We start from the raw sequence: 22,117 nt of genomic DNA, 5'->3' as shown, positions 1-22,117 counted from the left end.
TGAAAGGGAGAGATAGCAACCTGCACCCTTATCAAGCAGGGTCTGGCTCAGCAGCAAACACAACCCATGAGACATTAAGGATCTGATATAAGCCCAGTACAGAGTCAGGCTCACGTCCAAGGCAAGTTTTATTGCTGGGAAAGATCTAATAGCTCATTCAGTACTTAAAACTTGGGGCATGCAAAGGAGCCTCAAGGAGGGCAGCAAACTGCTCTGACTCAAACTCACTGCCTCTGAGGTTTGTTTCCCAACTCCAGCAAAAGTCATGGCATCTGCTGTGGAGACTGTGGTGCAAAATTAACCCCTAGAGCAGGAAGGAGAGCAGCCAGCTCAGCACGGTGCAAAGCAGTGAGGCTGCACGAGGCTGGCATGGTTCCTCCCTGCTAAATCCCACTCCTCGCTTTGCATCTGTGCATGGAAAAACATCCCAGGGACAACAGGTACACTTATACAACATACAGGGTCTGTCTGAAAAGGAAAATCAAATGAAAATAACTCTTTGCATTGGATCACAAATTACCCAGAACTCATTTAACTACTCACAACCCACACGACACCGGTGGGCAGTTCAAAGGGGGCAGAACACAACCTCCTGCTTTCCAGCTCGCCCTGCTTTACAGCAAAAGAAACACTTAAACAAACACATTTAGTTGAAGACTTACATATAAAAGGTTTGACACTGCTGTGGATGTGTTTATGCTGTTTGAGGCCTGAAGAAGTGGCAAAGGTTTTGCCACACTCTGGACAAGCGTGAGCACGAGCCCCAACATGCTGGGAACGAATGTGCCTCTGAAGGTTGCTGGGGTCCGTGAAAACCTGCTAGGAAATGAGTACTGATTAACCAAGAAACTTGACTGTGGAAGAAGCCAGTTATTACAAGAGTCTTTTAAAATTCAAACCTTGGAGCTATTTTTGGGAGTGCCTAAGATTAAAAACCTCACTAATGGGCATCAGTGGGAGCTGTGCCTGCAGGATGGGGCCTCAGTTTCCCAGGATCAGCCAAGTATTGGGTGGATCTATTAACCCCTTTGCAGCAAATGCATTTGACCTGGTCATTAGGAATCGCACATTTGAGGTCAGGGACTTCGTGGAAAATGTGTCAAAATGTGGTTGCTTGAAACCTCTAAGCATTACTGAAATAAAAATACTTTATATCAACAATGGAGAGTGTGACAGCAAGAAATCCTGTACACAATACAGTCCCAGAAACCAGGGCTTGTAATGTCAATAGCAATTCCTTTTATTGCAGCAAATCCACCTAAAACCAACTAGGTTCTCATGCAGAAGGCCCAAGTTTTGGGGATCTGATGAAAAGCAATGCAGAGCACCACATCCTATACAAATAATCCACACAGCAAGCCCAGCACAGGGAAGTGAAGGGAGATGCTCTAGAGATGAGCTGTGCTCTCTTAGTGCAGCTGGGGCCTATTGCTATTTCTTATTTTCCTTTATATTGCAGTAGTGTCCTGAAGTTTCTGGTCCCAACAGCTGGCACACAGCCTGGGGAACTCTCCACCCTGCCTTTCACTGGGGTTTCTTGCCCCTCAGTGCCTCTCAGTGACCTTCTTACACCCCACCAATCCTCTGAGGCTGCCAAGCCCTGAGCTTGAGGTTGCTCAGCATCCTGCATCAGTGCTCACTTCAGACTCCACAGCCACAACCAAATCAAAAGGGGTAGAAAAATAACATATTTATAAAGTAGAAGCGTAAACCCTCGAAAAACCACCTGGAGCATGGCAGAAACCCTACACCTTCCTACATCCCAGCCCAAGGTATCCCCATTTCCATGCTCCCGTGTATCCAGCAGCACAAGAAGTGCCAGGCAGCCTACAAATTCACTGTACCTTGGCACAGTTCTCACACTCGTAGTGCTTCCCGCTGTCGTGAGACATTTGGTGACGTATCAAGTTGGACTTCCAGTTAAAGGCTTTGGGACACTGGTCACACTTGTACTCCCTCTCCTCGCTGTGTGACAGCATGTGCTTCTCCAGGCTGTGGAAAGAGGAACAGGGCTCAGCATGGTCCATCACACACGTGGGCTTATCAGTGGTTTACAGGAAGAAGAAAGAGCAGAGTGCGCAGTTACAGTAAAAAAAAAAATTTCTTTAATAGCCCCAAAGGCCCAATCCTGACAGAAACAAGTTTTTGAACACCAGGCTCACTCCAGCCAGGAGGCAGAACCTCCTCCTCCCTACCAGAATAACACATCCTCTCATGTTTTGCCAGGTCACTTGCAAATGCTCCAGGAGATGCTGCTGCCATCTCTCCCTAAGGAAATTATTTCATACACCTCTCAATATTTCACTCTGGTAATTCTTCCCTGCAGTCTGAATTATTTCTACCTTATGACTTTCCCTCTAAACACACCTTGGATCCCACCACCTGCCATAAATCCACTCCTTTGATGGTAATCAATTTTCCTTACAGCAGGAATAGATGAGGAATAACACCTCTGGAGTAGGACAGGAGGAGTTTAAGAAGCCTCTAGATATGGTACACTACAAACGAAGTTATTCTTGATGATTACTGTTAACTGTGTTCAACTGTGTAGTTGTTTAGTCACTAATTTCTAAGTGGTTTTTTCAGTCTATTAGTAGGATATTCAGTGTCCACCTAATTTCCGTTGCATGTCTTTGAATTAATTTTTGTCTCTGAATTTTTATTATTCATTTATAGTGAACATATATTTTTAAACACCTGTATTGCTTGGTCACAAACTGAGTCATAACTCACACTACTGCTTGGGGAAAGATCACTACATAATGCAAGAGTAGGTCCACAGAAAAGCCACTGGAAACTGATTTTTAGCCCAACTGGACCAACCTATTCTCACATGAAGTTCCCAGTGATCTCTGCAGAATCAGTGACAAAATCTACTGGGGTTACAGTCTTGTTTGGGTTGTGCAGTCCCAATAGCAACCTCCATCCTCAGCCAAAGGTAATGGAAATACTTTCACCCTGTGGATGCTCTTGCTTCTACCTCTCTCCTTCCTTTGGGGAGGAAAAAGTATTTCTGGCTTCTCCTCCTAATATTTTTATACCAACTGACTCTCCATAATGCACTAATAAGTAAATTTGCCATTAGACCCAGACAGATGCTTGTCCCTGGCTCTGGCACCAGCTCCCTGACTCTGCTGCAGCTCCATGACTCCCCATCAGCACTGGGCACTCCTGAACCCAACATCTCCATCTTCCTGCTCAGCTATTTCTTCATGTAGTTACTCACTTCCCCAGCTATGGCTCGCTTGGGCCTTTTATTTTATATAATCTGGATATAGTACATTTTGGCACTTTTTTGCTGTGAACTGTCTTTGTGGTGTATGAGCCTTTCAATAATTCAGGAGTTGGGAGAACAACTGCATTCCCTCTCATTTTTCACTCTTTCTCACAGTACTGCCCATCTATTTATGATGACTCGTTCTTTGTTTTCTGCCCTTTCTCTTTAATATTTAATATTTTAAGCTAAATTTACATTTCCTCAATGATTCCCATATGTTAGATATCATCCTATGGCTCTCAGGGAGAAAAGGACTTTAACACCAAATAACTCGCGTACGCAAAACCGTTATGGACAAGAGTCCTGCCTCATCCAAGCTGCTGGAAATCCTTCTGACTTATCTGCCTCCGTCAGCCCCTTCGAATCAGTCCCTCAGACTGAAAATTAGACAGGTGGAGCCACACACTGCTCAACATCAGTGGGTGAACAAGACCTTGTGCCTGCACAAATTCCTGCTCAGTGGGGTTGACCTAATATGTGGGGAGTGATGCTTGGCACATCATGTTTTAATTTCATTGTCACTAATTTTGTGGAAGTGAAAGGATCAGGTCAGATAACGCTGATCTGAGATGTCCCATGTGATGCTGAGCCACCTCCACTCCCGTCAACAGGAGCAAAGGAGTGTCTCTGTTTTGGGAGAGAGGGTTCCATCTGGCAGAACAAGCACCTGGAGCCTCCAGGAGCAATTATCCAAAAGGACTAACACTGGGCATGCAGAAATCCATGCTAAGCTCTGACAGACACCACGACACCCTGAATCATGGACTAGTGAGGGTTTCTGTGAAACACACTAAATACTCCAAATTGACAAGTCAGCATTTAAGGGGCATATGATTATTAAACAGTGCAAACAGACACACTGCTATCCCAAAAAGGGCAGTTCACAGTCACTTCAACTGTGCCCATGCAACGTGGAGAGGAAAGAAGACACTATGGAATTGTGGGAATCCAACTGAAGCCACTGAAGAACTTGCATCTACATTTTAAGCATCTACTCCTACCTTTGTAAGTCTGGGAAGACTTGGTCACACTCTTTGCACTCCTGGATTTCATGAACATCCTGAAGGTCATTCTCATTCTCAAGTTTCTTCTGGAAGTCCTCCTCCACCATGGAGAAGGCAGAGTGAGGGGTGCTGCAGGGGAACTTCTGGTGATCTACAAGCTCAGCCTTGGACTCGAAGAGCTGGTCGCAGTCCTCGCAGCGGTACTGACGCTCCTCTGGAACACAAAGGGGTTGGGCACAGGGAGACCACATCAGTTTTCAGCCATTTTTAACCACCATCCCATCAGGAGTTGGATGATGGTGTGGTTAAATGAAGAGCTATTCAATTAAAAAGAACCTCAAAAGAAAGAAGGATTCCTAAGAATGCTTTATAATAATGCTTCAATTCTACAATATATGACAGTGCAACACTACATGTTAACTGCCTGGGATCAAATAGGGATCCCTAACACAGGCTCAGGACAAAAGTCAGTGTGTTTATATACCATCCTAAATGGAACTATATATATGAGGTCTAAGGTGGATCTCCAGTAGAGGTTGAAGGAGATGACTCAGACACAAACATCAGCATCTAAAATAGCCAAAAAGGTGTTAACAGTTTTTAAAAGTCTCTTCATTTCCATGAGTCCTTTTGCAGCACCCAACCCTGTTCAAGTAAGCCAGAGACACATGAAGTTGAAGTCCTTGCTTTAAATTCCATAACATCAGTCATAATGTTTTTCTCACTGAAAATGAGTGTAGAACATACTGGAGTGTTACTCTGGAGTGAATACTGCATTCCATTAATTAGCAATTCCTGCAAAAGAATAGATTAGCTGAAGAAAATCCCAAAAAACAAACTTGGCAAACAGTATCTCATGATTTTTTTTCTGCTGGGTTTTCTACTGTTGGTCCACATGAGGAGCCAGACACCCTGGTCTGGTTCCAGATAAAAATGCCCAGAGGCCCTGAGTCAGAAAGGCACTGAGGAGTCTGGCTGAAATCTCCAATGTATGTACTCGGTTGCTACTTGACAGTTGAGCTGATCCAGAGAAAGCGTCACAGGGTTCTGTTCTTGGCTGTCCACAAGCAACACTTTGGCTCAATCTGCTTCTAAATCAGCCCTGTGGGACATAATCCTGCATGTGACTGTAGAGATTTCCTCTGGTGTCATTTATACAATAGCTACTTGACCATAGGGACTAGGCAGGGAAGACACTGTGCTGAAAAGGGGAACATCTTTAGCAATAACTAAACAAAGTTACCACTGGAGGAAAAAAAAAAAAACAAATACAAAATCAAATGGGAAGGAATGAATGAATAATCCCTACCTTTTTCTTAAGACAACAAAAGATACTGCTTTAAATGTACAGGCAGTGAAGAAAGTGCAGACCTTGATACTTCCTGCCCCAGGAAAACCCCTGTGTACTATCCTTGAATCCCTGAGAATTTGTAAAATGTCCCTGTTGGCATGAACTGCAACCTACTGGGCACCAAGCAGATATCCTACACCCAGTTCCCACTGTGGCTGTGTAACCCACTGCCTGACAGGCAGCACAGCAAAAGGAGCTTTTGGAGGTGCGGAACAAATCTCAGCAACAACTCAGGAGTTTCAGACCCAGAATCTGTGTGTGGGATGAGCATAAGGAGGAAGAATGGCTGAAATGTCCTCACAAGTGACAACAACGTTAAGAGTCTGAGATTTCAAGAGCTGGACTCAATGATTCTTGTGGGTCCCTTCCAACTCAGAACATTCTGGGATTTACTCTTTTCAGATTTACTCTTTTCAAGGTAACAGACGTTTGGCTAAGTGACAAAAAATAACCTATAATCAGGGTCCATATGTGTCTTGCATGATCAGCACGGCCTTAAGATAAGGACATGAACTCCTGTTCTTCTTTTGCAATACCCACAAACCAATCAAATTTCAATCAGAAAAAGAGGGGTAGAAGATGGACAGATACAACCATGGTCCAGCTCTCCTCCCTGGTTGCAGTAAAGCCATCCCAGATTTCAACAGGATTCCAACAGAGGAGAAATCTCCCTACATTTTGGCTTAATTTCAGTGATACTCTCAACTAGATGAAAGAGTAAGAAGAGGCTAACCGTGGATGTCCGGAGCCATTGTCTCATGTGAATAATCTTCACTCTTCATGAACAGTAAGAGCTCCTCTCCTGGTTCAATATCTGCTACCACTCTGTAGAATATCTGGAAAACAAACAAAAAGAGAAAGCAACGTGAGCAGCACAATAGGGAAAGAGGTATCAGCCACTGCTGGTGAGTGTTACAGACCAAAACCATGTGGCCAGAGCCTGCCCTGTCGTGGTGCTGCTGCTGGAGAGGTGCCCACTGACTGTGGCAGGTCTGCTGCTTCCAGCCCCAAAGCTGTTGTACTTTGGGCTCTGTGAGGACAGAAAAGGACGAGTGCTTTCAACAGCCTCTGCTGCAAAATGAGCTGTGTGATGACTGCAGATATCACCAGCAACTTGTGTGTTGAGTTACACCAAACCCGTGAGCAGAGTGGCCATAAAACACATCCCTGAGTAATCCCTGGAAAGGGGAACTCCTGTTGCATTGGGAAAAGGTACTAAAGTAACTTTAATGGTTGGACTCGATGATCTTAGAGGTCTTTTCCCACCTTAATGATTCCATAATTCTAAAGCAGACATGAGTAGATGCTACTAGTTAAGCCATAGACATCCATCCCCCATTCCAACCATCTACGCAGTCCAGAAAGCTGTGAGGAAACAGACTTATACAAACCAATGAGCCTGGTTATTCCTTAGCTTCAAATGGAAATCAAAGGAAAAATCAGTCCTGGATGAAGAAACACGGTGAGCAGCCAAAGCTGCTGGTAGTGACCATGGCCAGTGACACCTGGTCCCCTCATACAGGTGATACTGGGCTGTGGGAAGGAGCCCATCAGGGAAGCAGGAGGCTGTGGAGGGGTCAAAGGGGACACCCTTCCTTGGGTCCATGCACCAGAGGAAGCACACACCAGCACTACAAGGCTCTGCCGAAAGGAAATTCCCAAAATCCATCTGGCTGCTTTCTCTCTCAGCAGGAAATGTGAAGAGCCCTAAAAAGCTCCACGAAGCAGCTCAAATAAATATTAGTAACTTCCTCGGGCCTTGTTAAACAAAAACACATGACAGCTATATTTCCTATGCTAAAAAGTGATGTCTTTGCATTTTCTCAGACTAATGTATTTTTAATGTTTTGCTCCCAAACTCTTTACTCTCAACACTGGCTGCAGTGCGTTGGGAGAAGGGCAGAAAATCACCTGCGTTGTTCAAAGTCACACGGGTGCATCTGTCACAGGTAGGAACGGGTCTGTGAAGGTTTGTGGGTGCTTTCCTTGCCCACTTGCAATGGACTGACACCATCGGCAGCCAGCACATACCGGTGTCCTCCAGGAGGTGGCCGTATAGCCTAATCCTTCCTTTCTGCACAAACTGTGCCCACAGACACGGGCTAAATACCTAAAAACAACGAATTAAGTTGCATTTCCTCGGATTTGGATTTTTTTTTCCTTCACCTTGTCCCAAAAGATACTCTGGAGGAGGGTGCAACGAGCAGTGGTGGAGGCTCCTGGGGCAGCTCGTCCCACCACCCCGGTGCTCACCCCTCACCAGGTGACAGGAGCACTGGCAAAACACATCAGGCACAATGTACCCGTGCCACAAACTCCTGCTTGTGGCAAATTTTCCCCATAAAAACCAGGAGAAGGAGTTTATGTGCAGTGTGATCCGCCCAGGCTGCACCTCCCTCCTCTTCCACACCACCCTCACTGAACCATCAGCTGGGGCTGCTTGGGCTTCCCATTTGTATTTCTTGCCGAGGGGATTTCAAACTCCATCGAGTATTTTGGAGGCCAAAAGAGCCATGGCAGGGTTTTGTGTGTATCTCATCCTGCAGCTGGACGAATGCCTGGTACCACAATCCTCTCTGGAGGCAATGCCATCCTCGGTGCTGAAGGATACGGGGATGCTCTGTCGGCTTCGGCGTGCTGGGGATGTGCTGGGGCAACAAAACTCATTTCATCAAAGACCAAAACACATTCAAGTGAAGCCAACTTCCACCTCTTGAAAATAAACCTGATGACAGCACCACATCCAGTGAATATCTTCTGTAAGTGATGCTTGTTTTTCCCTTTATTAAGATAAATGTATTGAAAACTGGTTTTTTTCTTCCAGAAGCATAAGGGACTCCACATATCTGAAAGGGAAGCTGCAGTCGGATCTGTGGAAGATAAGCTTGGCTGCTGCCTGGCTTTGGGTGGAAATAAAATGTGCAACAATAATATGTGCACACTGACCAGAGAGACTTCTGCAAACTTCCCTATTGGGTGGGAGCAGAATCAGGACCACCACACAGCCAGGTGGGACTTCCACCATCCCAGACAGGCTGTGCCAAAGCTTCTGCTCTGCCCAGGACAGGTTTTGCGTCACAGTCAGGCAAATGCAGCTGCTAGTCTGAGGTTGGTGGTGCCTTGACACCAAGGAGCAAACAAAACCACAGCAAAGCCTCCTCCTGTATTTTTCCTGTCCCATCAAAGGTGTTTTGATAGACCTTTGATAGACCTTTTCACCTCTCACAGCAAAGTGAGGACACATGGACTGTACAGGGGTATAAAGAGGGCCTTGTTCACCAAGTGCTGTGCTGGGGAGCATCCCTTCTCTCTGGAAGTGCTGATATGATGCTGCATCTTTCTTGCAGCTGTGGGACAAATCCCTACACAGGGAATAAACTCTGCAGCCAGTTATCTTGTCTGTGTTGGTATTTAAAAGTAGCAGAGATGATCGAACTACCCATCAGAAACTCCTTGGCCAGCCCCTCCGCACCTCAGTGGGGAGATGAGACAGTGTTCTAAAAAACTCCCAAGTTTTAGGTTGAGTGATGTTTCTTTATTTTGCAACTCAAGAGCCAAGTGTCAGACTTCCGGGTCTGGCATTTACACGTTATTATAATACTAACTTTAATTATTATTAAAAATAGATTTCTTAATTTCTGTATGTACAAAAAAACCCTCACCTGCACTAACGCTCTACACATCAATTTGAGTTGCAGTGAGAATCTAAAATAAAACATATTGAAGTTTAAACCAAAACGATCATGCAGGTAAATTTAATTTGATATTAAGAGCTGTCCTTACTACTTCACAAAAAAAACTTGTTTGCTCACTCTTCTCACCTAAAACTTCCTGGAATTCTGCTGGCTGAGAAAAACTGAGAAGCCAACTGTTGCAATGAACCATGTTACCCGAATTTTGAGGCAGCAGCAGCCTACTGAGGGCTGGTGATGGGGGGGTCCTGCAACCCTCAGATGAGGAAGCTCATAATTTCCCCCCAGCCCTTAAGGTCTCCCTCAGGCTGCCCACGTTTTGCAACTACAGCACCTCTACTGCGGGCAGTATTTTTTGTATTAGGAAATACAAACATAGAATAAGTGGATTTTTCAATTGCAAAGCCTGAAGATTTCTTGGGTGCAGTCCTGACTCTACTGTAATTAATGAAAGATTTTCATTTTCTGGACAGCACTTCTCCAGACTATCAAGCCCATTCCATTACCCAACTTTTTCAGGTTAACCTGTGCGAGTGTGCACCAGTCTGCCTCGAGATTGAGTATAGGAAGAGCTTCTGCACAGGACAGGAACAATGAGTGGAGGGGGGGAAAAAAATAAAAGTAAAGTCCAGATGCACATTTCACATGCCCTGGGATCAGCGGTGTGTGACTGCAGTTTATATAGGAAGAGCAAAATCGGATCCAGATCTGGAAACACTTCCAGAGTTCAGGGGGTCCGAGGTGGGGAGAAGTTGGGGGAGGCCTGGCTCATCAGTCCTCTGTGCCTGCCCACACCGCAGGTCAGAGATCTCTGCTACCGAGCAGAAATAAAAGCTCCCAAACTGCAAAGCCGTAAAGGGAAAGGGAAGGAGGGGGGAGAAAAAAGGAACACACACAATTTACTTTTAAATGGATGAATAAGGCCTCATTGTTATGAATCCCAGTTTACTTTTCCTGGTCAGGCACTTGAAATTTTATTTATGCTTAATAGACTGCGTTTGGCATGTGTAAAGATGACAGAAGCGTGAATTATGAACGACCTTCGACCTATTCAGGAAGTTGTAATAATTGCAATAATAGCTAAAACGCGCTCCCCGCGAGCTCGGCCGGGCCGTGCTGTGAAACACCCCGGCCACCCCCCTGCCCTGGCCAGCCCCACACCACCCTGCCTGCACCCCCCTCTGCTCCCTCCCAGCACCCCCCCAGAGCCAGGAGGATTTAACTGAAGTTACAGTTTGGGGGGAAAAGCTACACTTTGGCAGATGAGCAAAGGCACCGACTGCCAGGCACACATCAGTTGTGCCCCCAAGAGTCCACAACTAAACCCCGTGCACACAAGAGCTTTGGAAAACATCACATGGGCTCCACTGCTGCCTGGGAAATTCAGATTTTAGGGCAGGTGAGAGATGCTGCTCTGAGTCTGCTCGTACTTCAGCGCCCAGCCCATGTATTGAACTCACAGCTCCCACCACGGGGGAAGGCACCCGGTGATTCTGCCCTGCCCCACACAGCTGTAAGTGGCAGGACCGAGCGGAGGATCCACTCTGCATGGGATGGTGGGATGGAACAGAAGAGCCCAAAGGTGGATCGTTCCCTGGCGAACACCATCAGCACCCACAAAACCCTGCACTGCTGCTCCTGCACCAGCTGGACCACGTGCCATGGGCATATCTATCTCAAGCCTCAACTCCTTGCTGTCCTTGGAGGCTCTGGTGCCCCAGAGAGAGCATGTCCTGAATTGGGGCAGGAAAGTGAGTGCCTGTAGAGGCAGCCTGCACACTGCCAACTGGCATTCACCCCTGTGCTGCTTCGGAGCAAGAGTGGAACTTGCTTGAAAAGCAAAACAAATTAAATGTCCAAAACTAATAATAAGCGTTTATGCTCAAGGAGCCCCATCAAAACCAGGAATTATGCCCGCCAGGAAAAGGAGGAGGACAAAGAGATATATAACTTCACAACAAGCCCTAATTAAGAGTTTGAAAGGAAAAAACAAGAAAGAAAAAGGTCCAAATGGTGAAGCTTCAACTTTAGCTCCTGTGATGAACAACTTGTGCAGCTGGAGAGCTGTGTGATGAAACCCGAGCCAGGTTCTTCTTGCTGTACTCAAGCAAATGATAAATTGAAACAAACCCGAGTTTTTTCAAGGGCTAATGTAGAGGAGTCCTGCCTGAAAGCTGTACTTGGCCCAAAGAAAACTTCAGCAAAAATCCACAGGCAAAACTCAGCAAGTGTTTGCAGAGGTACGGGTGGGAGCCCGGTGGGGAGAGAGGACTCTCCTCTCACCCTGCGGAGGTGGTGGAGGAGCACCACAGTGCCTCAGCACCAGGACTAAGAATCCTTTCTTTCTTCATTTCCAAAATGCCCCAAAATTGTCAAGCAGGATGGACTGGAGGAAGAATGGTCCAGGAATCCCCATTTTTTGACCTTCCAAGGCAAAAGGTGCCTCCTGCTCCCTGAGAGCAAGGAAGGAACTGCAGGACACCCTCTTTGGCATCTTGGGGGCTGCAGGCCACCTCCCCAGAGCCATTCATGTCTTCTTCCTTCATAGATGAATTTTAGCTTCTGTGAAAGACCTGGTTCCAGGTGAGAGGCTGCCACATCCAGCCAAGCTGCTCTGGTCCTGCAGAACCTCCTGCTTGGGTGTCACTAACCACTGACACCAGACCCCAGCTCCTATGTGCCCACCTGTTCTCCTGAGCTGATCTCACCACTCAGTTGTCCTCCAACAGTCCTGAACCTTCATTAATGAACCACATGAATGTCAAGCAAGGTGCAGCTGTGTCCTGGCTCTGTGGCTCTCCATAATCCTCTACACTCTGGCAAGCAGATCAGTAGGATTTGACAGCTCTCATCACAAAAAAGGCATTTCTGTTTAGAGATAGCATGCCTTATCCCTTTTATTAAACACAAATCATCAATAAAAACCTTACCACTTGGCAGAATTGGCAACAACTGGGTTGTTGGGTTTGGTTCTGAACAGCTTATTTTAGGTCACGTCAGGACAGTCCAACACCAAGAGTGGTAACACCACCAAGTGCATCAAATTCCAGATAACACAGGCAGTCATAAAGCCCAGGCAGGAATTTCACCCACAGCTTCAGCTTTAACTGCAGCAAGTGGAAAAACACCAAGCAGCTCCTTGTTCCACCAGCCCCAAGCTAATACATCCCTGCTCCACTGGAGACAGATTTTCAGTGGGAGCTGGATTAAGTTTTATTTGCTTAATAACTAATAAATCATAGGAAGAATCATGGCAGAATAGGGCCCCGTATGAGCTCAGCGTGTGTGTGCCCTCCTGACCCACAACAGCCAAAACCTTAATTTCACTCTCTGACAACAAAGCCTCAAAACTATTCCTTAAATACACAACTTTTGCAGGTGGCTGTGCAAGGAGCCTCTGCCCGCCACGGAGGGGGGGCCGCGGCCGTAAAACCTGAAACATGAGGCTGTGCCTGCAGATTAAAAAAGTTTGTAAAACGTGTAAGATGGGATCAGATCTGGTGGAACCTACAGCAGTAGGTTCACTCCTGTAAGTTTATATCACTGACATTGGGCACGTTGTTAAGGGTGTGATACTACTGGTTTTTCTCCCTTTGCAGCGGCACATACTTGAGTATAAGGAAAGAAAACAAAGCACACACAAAAAAACCCCACCGAAAACCTATTTCAGCACGCACAGCAAGCTAAAACCTCAGTAAAGTGATCTGAGCCACTTTGAGTTTTCCATGGATAAACCAAAGGGAGTCTTCAGGAGTTGCTTTGTTAGGGGGGAAAAGACCTGGAAGCTCAGGGCAGTTTCACAGCAGTATGTGGCTGTATCACTGTCAGAACTCTGCGAGCAATAAGCAAGATAAAAACAGCATTCAGGTATTTTAACTTCAACATCAACAACGTTTCTTAAAAGAAAAAAATTTAAAAAATAAATTATTTCTTAGAGCTTGAAGGTGACCGTGATCCCAGCCTGGAATGTGTGACAGCCCCTGCCATGCCACTGCCATAGTCACTGCTGGAATTGCAACTGCACTTTCATTAATGTACATCTTTAAAAATAATGCTTTAGCTGGGCTGACAGTGCCGCCAGAAAGCCTAACAGAGCTAATCATTCTGAAGCCATGAAAAAGTTGAATTAATAGATATTTAATGATAACAGGGGAGTCGTCCAAGTTAGCAGAAACTGCTCTTGAATCCTGACTCTGAGATGAAAAAATGCATTCCAGGGCAAGAACAGGGACAAGACTCTCTGCAGCTCCGCACACGCTGTAGTCTCTTCGGGGAAAGGCAAAAACAAGAGTGCCCTGTTTGTGGAATTTGATTATTTATATCCATCTTGAATTACATATGTTCAGGTCAGATTAAGCATGACAGGAGATAATAGGAAGACAGAAAAAAGAAATCCTAGATCAATCTCATTTGAAATAAAAAAAACCAAACCAACAACAAAAAAAAAAAATGCAGCTTTTAAACCCTACTCCAGCTGCAATCAAATGAAACATGAGTTGCATCCAGCGTGCATGTTTTGACTGCATCCCACCATTATCGAGCTGTTCATCTCAGCAAAGCTCATTTATATAGTCATAAGAAAGAGCCCAGGCCTTTTGTAAAGTTGATCCTAAGTGATGAAACCTAACCTCAGCCGTGAGTCAGGGGGTGGGGTGGTATGTCTCTGAAAAAACTCTAATAGCGAAAATGACAAAAAATGTTTTTCTTTCACTCTTTTTGTTAAATACAGCAGGTAGAACATAGCAGAGTGACTACATTACACATCGCCCTGAGTCCATCTAAATCCTGCCTCAAGCAGTCTGGGAATCATACCTGCCTGTCAGTCAAGCTTGAATTTAGTAGTATAAACTTGTGGGCAGCATGAGCCTGGGAGCGCTGGCAGGATCTTTTACCTTCTCAGGTAGAGCCCAATGTTTGCTTGTGAATTTTACAGATGAGTTGAAGCAATTAGAGGTGAACAATTACTGCTGATCGAGTGTCTGTGCCTCGGGAGCGAGCAGCGTCTCCGCAGCGGGGATGCTCCCCGTGCACCCAGGGCTGCTGAGGTCCTTTGTATTCCTGGGGGAAGAAAGCGGACCTGGGGTGTCCCCCCAGCAGGGTGTCCCCCCACCCCTGCACCCATCACTGGCTGTGGCTCCAGCTGAGCTGGGTCTCCTGTCCCAGCTGGGCTGCATCACCTCTGCCCTCCAGCTCTAGCTGCGACCACTGATACACATCCTCAGCTCCACCTTATTTTTATTTTCCCTTTTTTTCCCATGTTTTTCTTCCCCCCCCCCCTTCTTTCCAGGAGTTACCGAGGCCCCGTGACCCCCTGGCAGCCCCACTCAGTCTATATATGCACGCTCAGCCCTGACTTGCATTTGTCACTCCTTGTACACGCACGCACACGTTTGGCCATGTAACGTCCATTTCCCAGTCTGCCTTCCTATTATATTTTATATTACCTCTGGTGAGTTTGTGCCAGAAGAAAGCAGAAGGAGGAGCTGCTAGAAAGGGTTTTTTGCTTTAAGATTTGAGAGCACATTTTTAGCATTAACTTTTCAGGCTCTGGTCATAAAACGTTGGGAGTACGCGGATGATTCTGTGGGTAAATCCACAGCATTTCCAGAGGGCCAAACGGACAACAATCCCTTGCTGACAGCGCCCAGCTCACAACATGCTACTTGAAAGACAACCAAATCCTAATTTGCAAATCTCAGCAACAAAAAGCTATAAAAGTATGGAATTATGAACAGCACGATACTGTGCAAAATAAATAACAAGCCTCCTGTGAATGAAAGAAATTATTGGCAGCAGTACAGCCACCATTACCAAATGTCAGAAATGTAAACACTAAAAAAAGAGAAAGTTAAAAGCGCCATGACTTTACTTCCAAAAACGTCAAGGCGCGGGTGCGTGTCTGCGTTGCAGAGGGAGATGCTGATGTTTCAGCCTCGTGTGCATTTTCAGTTGCAGATCCCCAATTCCAACCCAAAGACAGTGGGTTGCTTTGACCAATGCACGTGATCCCACTTCTGATCTTCCCTATCTATGCCAGCTCCTACTAAACGTAAAATATTTGAATTTGTTGTTCCAATCAATCTGTATAGTTTCCTTTTCCTATCGCTCATCCATAAATGCTCTGCACTGAGAGAATTTATCGTTTTTCAGCATAAAGTGTATTTCAGCTTGGAAAATGTATCTTGCATTTACTAATAATCTTTATGGTTTCTTTAGTTAAACCAGCTGCTGTATGAAAAGGAAATTATCTCTCGGTCGGCTGGTTGGCTCGTTCTGTGCTACATGTGCTCAGGGCTGAACTGGAAAAGTTGAAAATTAAAAAGATCTTCTCTCATGATTGAGAAAGTTATTTAAACCTGTTTTAATCAGCTATCTTGCATGAGTGAAATATGTAATGCTGGGCTGGAAATAGCAGGCTGTCTCACGTTCATTTCCTATACGTAAGGAATTTGATTAGAAAGAATGATTTCTAATTGAAGCTTTGTGTCTGGTTGTGATTCTTCTTTCAATACTGTCAGGGCAATTAAATCAGCTAAAGATAATCTTTAACATTCACCTGATGCAGTTAATTAAGGGGGGGAAAATGAAACACTGATTAAATGAATTGAATCCTATGTTGCAGGTAGCAAAGTTTAAATTGGAAACCAGAATTCACAATCATTTGCGTTGCTATTTTAGATATTTCACTTTAAAGAAGCAAAGCTTCCTTAACCTAACTTTGCCCATTAATATATTTCATAATGCTATGTATTATCCGCAGACAAAAGCGAACCCTGATTTAAGAAACACCTAATAACTCATCAGCATAATTGAAAACAAAATGCTTTACTGTGTCCTTCCTCTGCCTATATCAGCCTTTTTCCAACACACAAGGATAAATAATGTTTCAGCTCAACAAAGAGTGGATTTAAGTGCAATAAATGAAAAGAAAAAGAAAACCACCGAAGACCCCGATTCAACATATGAGTATTACGAGTTCCAGCAAAGTGTATGGGAAGGCACAATAATATCCATGCACATGTGCATTCAAATCCAAAGCCCTACACATGCAACTACATTGGTAACATCACCACTTCTGTGCCTTCCCCTCCACTCTTGCCATCACATTTATGTTACAGCTTCCAATCAACTCCATGGTTTAAGGGAGCAACCCAAGAGGACTGGAAGAGGAGCCAGAAAATGCTGCTAATTCAAAATCAGCAAATACTGGCTTTGCACACCTAAGAAAGCAGTCACAATTTTTATCAGGTATAAGACAATAAAAAAATCATTTATGAATTAAACAACACTGTGAAAAAATGGAAAATTCATATTTTCTAGCACCCATAATCAAAATTATTCCATTCTGCCTTTCCCATCTGTCCTTTATCTTTTGCCATAACAGCAAACAGGCCAAAAGCTGCTGTGAATTGCTATTATTTTTTTTGCATTGACACCTTCAAGTTCCTTAAAAAAATAAGCCCAGAAAGTGAAGACCACGTACCTGATCACCTATTTGACATGCAACAAGGTTGTGCTGATTGTAGCATCCAGCAAACTTGATATATTTGAGCCAGTTTCCTACATCTGGTTGACTGGCATCTATGCAGAACTTCACATTGCAAAACTCATCCAAGATCTAAAAAGAAGAATATGAAAGAGTAAATCTTTCTGTTGCTGGCTGGGTGTACTAATTAAAAGATAAATCACAGGTTTCCAGATAAACAAATGGACAATAATAAAAATAATAATAATATAGGTGTGCTTATTCAGAAATATGTTTCCCTGGTGAGATCTGTTTTTAGGAATTATCAGAATACACATATAACTATAAAAGCACAATAAACGTTCTGAAAAATATCTTGACAAACATATACAAGTAATTGAGATGTCTAATTATTGCTATGAAACACTATGTTATTTAAGATGGATCTGATTTTCTATGCATTCATCAATGACTACATTTGAAATTATAATTAAATCGGATTCTGCCAGGAATATAACAAAAATTATTAAAATAGATGGTGTTGGTTTCATTTGAGGTTTCTGTTTTGTTTCAGAATTTACGTTGTTTGCAGCTCCCATTTAGAATTTTCGGATTTGTTGCTCTGAACCAAACTTTATTTGGTAGGCAGAGTTATTTATCTTGTTTTAATATTACACTTCCCGAACAGTCCTGTGCAACACTTAAATCCCTCCCCCTAATTGAAGCAAATAACAAAACTCCTTCTGTCAAAATAAAAGAGAATAAATGAAAAACAATGTAAACACTCATGCAAACCATGGCAGAATTCAATACACACCAATAAATGGTTCAAATTATGCAGACAATAAACAAATATAATGAGACTGCTCGTAGACAACCTAAAGAGGATGTTCTATTCTAATATTATGACAAATTACTAATCGTTACAGCGGGTTGAATATCATTATTTGCAATCTTTACCATCGGCCTATCCCAAACTTCCCAGCGCATCCCAGGGAGCTCACTGCTAAACTGTAACTTCACCGGGTTGGTACGGGCATCAGCCATCCCGTTTTATTAGGAAAATAAAAGGAAACAACCTTAAAACGCCCCAAACGAAAAGCGAAAGGAGAGGGAGGCTGTGCCCCGCCGGGAAGCGCCTGGACCCGCGGCCGGAGCGGGCGCTGCCGGTGCTCGGTCACCGGGAGCCCACGGAAGTTCCTGCCCCGGGCTCACGACCGGGCACTAAACGCGCTGTGCCCGCGGAGCCAGCCCGGGACAGCGCAGGGACGGCGGGGGCTGCCCGGGTCACGGCCCCCCGCCGCCCCCCCGGGGACCGGGATCGGGATGATCGGGATGCTCGGGATCGGGCCCGTCCGTGAGGTGGGGGTGCGGTGGGTGCGCGCAGCCCCCCGGGGCTGCCGAGCATCGCCGCGCGGCACCCGAGTGTCTCCTCTCGCCCCCGGCAAACGAAGGGGGAAAACCTTAACCCCGCAGCCCCCCAAATCCCGCGCCCCAACGAGGCGCGCTCGGTCCCCGCGGGCGCGCGCGCTGCCCCGCCGCCCGCACCTCCGGCTCGTTTTTGGAAGGGGGAACATTTCATTTTTCCCTTTCAAAGCAACCCGCGAGGAGGGGAGGGCGGCTCACCCCCTCTCCCCGGGCCGGCGGAGAAGGGTCTGCCCCGGGCCGGGCGGCACCGACGGGGCAAGGCGGCCCCGTCCCGCGGGGCCGGGGCAGCGCCACCGCCGCGCTCGCCGCTCTTACCTTCTGTCGCCGGGAGCCCGCGGGGGCAGGGAGGGGGGAGAGGGACAAATATCCTTCAGGCGGCTGGAAGCAACATCTCGGCGCTAAAGGCGGGCGGAGGCCGCGGCCGTCGGTGTCCGGGGCAGCGGCGGGCGCGGCGCGGGGCGCTCCACCATGTGCGGGGGGCGGCGGGGCCGGGGCGGGGGCTGCCGGCCCCGGAGGGCTCAGCGGCGGCGGGGCTCGGCGGGTTCCTGCCGGTTCGCCATCACCGTCCCCTTTCGGCCCCTCCTGGTCTTATCGGTTGGCTTTGGGGGGGTGGTGTGCGGAGAAAGTTTTCGAGGAAGGGGGAGGAAGGGGGAAAAAAAAAAAAAAGAAAGCACCCCAAACCCTCACACAAGCCTCTTCAGGGAGGGGGGAAAAAAAGAAAAAAAAAAAAAAGAAAAAGAAAAACAACAACAACAAACCCCACCGCGCACCGCTCAACAAAACAAACTTCTTTCACTTCTCCGCCGGGGATGGGAGAAAAGTGAGTGCGCGTGGGAGGGCGGGCGGGCAGCTCTCCCCCTCCCCACCCCCGCAGCCTGCCCGCGGCGCTGCTTCCCCGCCGCACCCCCGGGCAGCGCCCGGCCCGGCCCGGCCCGGCGCGGCCCTGCCCGCCCCCCCTCCCCGCCCACCCCGTCGGGCCGTGCCCGCCCGCCGCTCCCCCTCCGGGCACTGTCTCTTTAAAGCGGGGCAGCCCCGGCCGCTCCGGCCGCCTTTCCCCCCCTCCTGCTCGGCCCCCCCGGCCCGGGCGGCGGCGGCGCTCCCGGCGCGCTTAAAGCGACAGCGGCCCCGCGGCCGGGGGTCACCGCCAGGTCGCGGCGGAGCGGCCCCTCCGCGGGGGCGGCCCCCGCAAACCCCCCCCGGCCGCATCCCCCGCCCGGGGCCGGCGGTGCGCGATGCCCCGGGGCCCTCGCCCCGCTCGCCTCTATTTATTCGCCGCTCGCCCCCGCAGCCCCGAGCGGGAGCCGCGCCGCGCTCGCCCCGACGGCTTCTCCCGGCGCTCCGGGAGCCGGCGCGTTAACCCGAGTTGTTCCCGTCATCGCGTCACTCTGGTTATTAATAACAATTTTTAATGAAATGCAACTTTTTTTTTTTTTTACCGGCCAATTTTCCCGACGACCCCCCCGTTTGGTGCCGCGGAACCACCTCCACGTTTGCCGGCGCTTCCTAAACGATTCCTTTTTTTTTTTTTCCCCCTTTTTTTTCTTTGGTAACGAATCCCATGAATGGAGCGGCGGGAGGCCGGGCTCTACCTGCCGGCGGGGGCGGTGGGGCCGGGCCCGCTCCCGCTCCCAGCCCCGCGGCAGCGCAGCCCCCGGTGCGGGGGCCTCCGGGCTCCGCAAATGGACCCGAAATCGCGCAAAACCGCAAACATCCGCAAAGTTTGGAACAGCTCTCACTACGGCGAGATCCACGTACATTTGTGTGTTTTGGGAAGAGGGCAAGAAAAAAAAAACACTAAGAGTGCTGAGTTGTATCTTTTATTGCACCATCCAGAAGTGCCACCCACTTTTTTTTTTTTTTTTTAAGTGCATATATATTTTTCAGACTGAAAGTGGATTTTTCTTCCCCGGGGGCCGAAAGGGGCTGGGGAAGGAACACGGGGAGAGGGCGAGAAGCCGGGTGACAGGAGATGCTGATGGATTTGTCTCAGCGGCCCGTTATCTGTGACATTGACCTGTTAGCTCAGATAATGGCTATTGTCCGAGGGGAGAGAGACGAGGGGGAAAAAAAAAAACCTCAGTGGTAGTAGGTAGGACAGGAAAAAAAAAATTATAGAAAAAAAAATCCTTTGTCAATAACCTCAAAAAACCCAGAGCGCCCGGGCCTGGGAACCGGCGCCTGCCCGGTGTGCGGGGCCGTGGGTTCCTGCCCTCCCTCCGCTCACCATTGTTGGGGATTTTTTTCTTTCTTATTTTTTTCTCCCTCTCTCTCTCTTTTTTTTTTTTTCTTTTTCTTTTTCTCTTTTTTTTTTTTTTTTTTTTTAATTTAGCCATAAATTGGCCCGGCTCGCGCTATGAGCTGTTCTATTTTCTCCCTGTCAGGATGAGGGATTTGCTTTATGATGCATTGTGTATTAAATACAAGTAATCTGGGAAACTGATTGCTCGAGCCCATCGGCCTGATCAGAGCCCCCGATAGGAGCCGGAGACACCCCCCCACTCCCCCCCCTCTCCTCCGCTGTGCCACAAAGGGAGGAAACGCGGGTGGATAAACAAAAGGGGCTCCCGGTACCGGCGGAGCGGGGCTGCTCCGCACCGGGGCTCCGCCGCCGCTGGGTGGCGATCGCCGCCGGGGAAAACCCGCTTTTTGGGGGGAAACCCCCCATTTTTAGTAATTCCCCTTCATGCAGCACTCCCAGCGGCTCCCTCCAGCCGGGTGGAGGGGAGCACGGCCCGAGGAGGAGGAGGAGGAGGAGGAGGAGAAGGGGGAAAAAGGCACAAGCCCCCCAGCTGGAGGGTTGGCGGCTGGGGAGGTGCAGGGGGTCAGCCTGGCCCCGCCGCCGGTCGGGACCTCCAACATCCCGGTGCGGGGAAGTGGATACACACATCAACACACCTCGATGCATTTCTTTTTTCTCGTTTCAACCTTTTAAACATCTCCGTCGTCTTTCCCCTCGGTTCGGTGGGCGCTTCAAGAGGCCCGAATATTTCCACGGGGTCCCTTTGGCAATTGTTTATTTAAAACAAGTCGCTCTATTAGTGGAGCAGTCAGGAGTTAGTACTCCAGTCTGCTAGTAATCCCCACCAGGCTGTAAACTGATGCCTCTTTTAAGCCTTTAACTTCATGGTCGTCCCAGAAGTAAAAGTTCTCCTAATGGAGACCCTATGGGCATCGTGCATTCCAGCACATCATTAAAGCAAAGCAAAGCAGCTCGGCCACAGCCAGATGAAATAACGGCACTGTCCACATTTAATGGGCTTCCTGGGGCCAAATGCTGCCGAGGACAATGGGGAAAAATCAGACAAGTCGCTGGTGATTTTTTAAATACCATAAATGTTCATATTAGGCTTAATATTATCCTTATGTTTATAGACAAGCCACTTCACAACCGCCTTTTTAAGTGGGGTTTAATGTTGTATTTCTCAAGGTGACTAAATACAACATTGAGCATCCTGACTAACGCTGCAGGGAGTGTTTGAAATACCGTGTGAGTGCATCAAACAGGGAGAGAGAAAGGGAAAGGAAAAGCAAAGCAAAGCAAACGCAGAAAACAACAGCCTTCTGACATATCCAAAGGCTCCAGGACAGACCTGGGAAACAAGGACAAGCAGAAAAGGCAACACAGTTTCTGCACGTCAATTCCTCCACCCCATGTTGTGGATGTCAACTTAGGGGAAAAAAAAATAAAATCAAGCGAAACCACAAGTGTTGCTGCCGATTTCAGGGGGAAGATTTGCATCACTTCCAGCCCTTGATGAAGGAGTGGGGTGGGCATCGTGATGCCCCTCACGTTGGTGCCCTGTCCCTGCTGCCCCTCCTGCCCTCACACGCTGCTGGGCTCATCCTTCCCAGCCAAAAGGCGGTTTTCACGTGAGGGAGAGGAGGGGAAAATTAAAGGTA

The 22,117-nt window shown here is 47.5% G+C and overlaps 1 protein-coding gene across 1 annotated transcript in view; it reads right to left on the bottom strand.

Annotated features, from left to right (window-relative positions):
* The window catches only part of MECOM (MDS1 and EVI1 complex locus), a 333,598-nt gene that overhangs the window by 29,544 nt on the left and 281,937 nt on the right, over positions 1–22,117 (bottom strand). Inside the window, exons 3-7 of the mRNA XM_027733289.2 lie at positions 16,808–16,942; positions 6,366–6,468; positions 4,279–4,495; positions 1,845–1,992; positions 663–816 (exon numbers count right to left, since the gene is read on the bottom strand). Of these exons, the coding sequence (XP_027589090.1) occupies positions 663–816; positions 1,845–1,992; positions 4,279–4,495; positions 6,366–6,468; positions 16,808–16,942 (757 nt within the window). The remainder of the gene's footprint in view (positions 1–662; positions 817–1,844; positions 1,993–4,278; positions 4,496–6,365; positions 6,469–16,807; positions 16,943–22,117) is intronic.

Source organism: Pipra filicauda, unplaced genomic scaffold, assembly GCF_003945595.2.
Source record: "Pipra filicauda isolate LSUMZ 115617 unplaced genomic scaffold, ASM394559v2 scaffold244_size1468961_pilon, whole genome shotgun sequence".
In the NCBI taxonomy this organism is placed as follows: Eukaryota; Metazoa; Chordata; class Aves; order Passeriformes; family Pipridae; genus Pipra; species Pipra filicauda.
The sequence above is the reverse complement of the archived record's forward strand: the minus strand, read 5'-3'. Positions and strand labels throughout refer to the sequence as shown.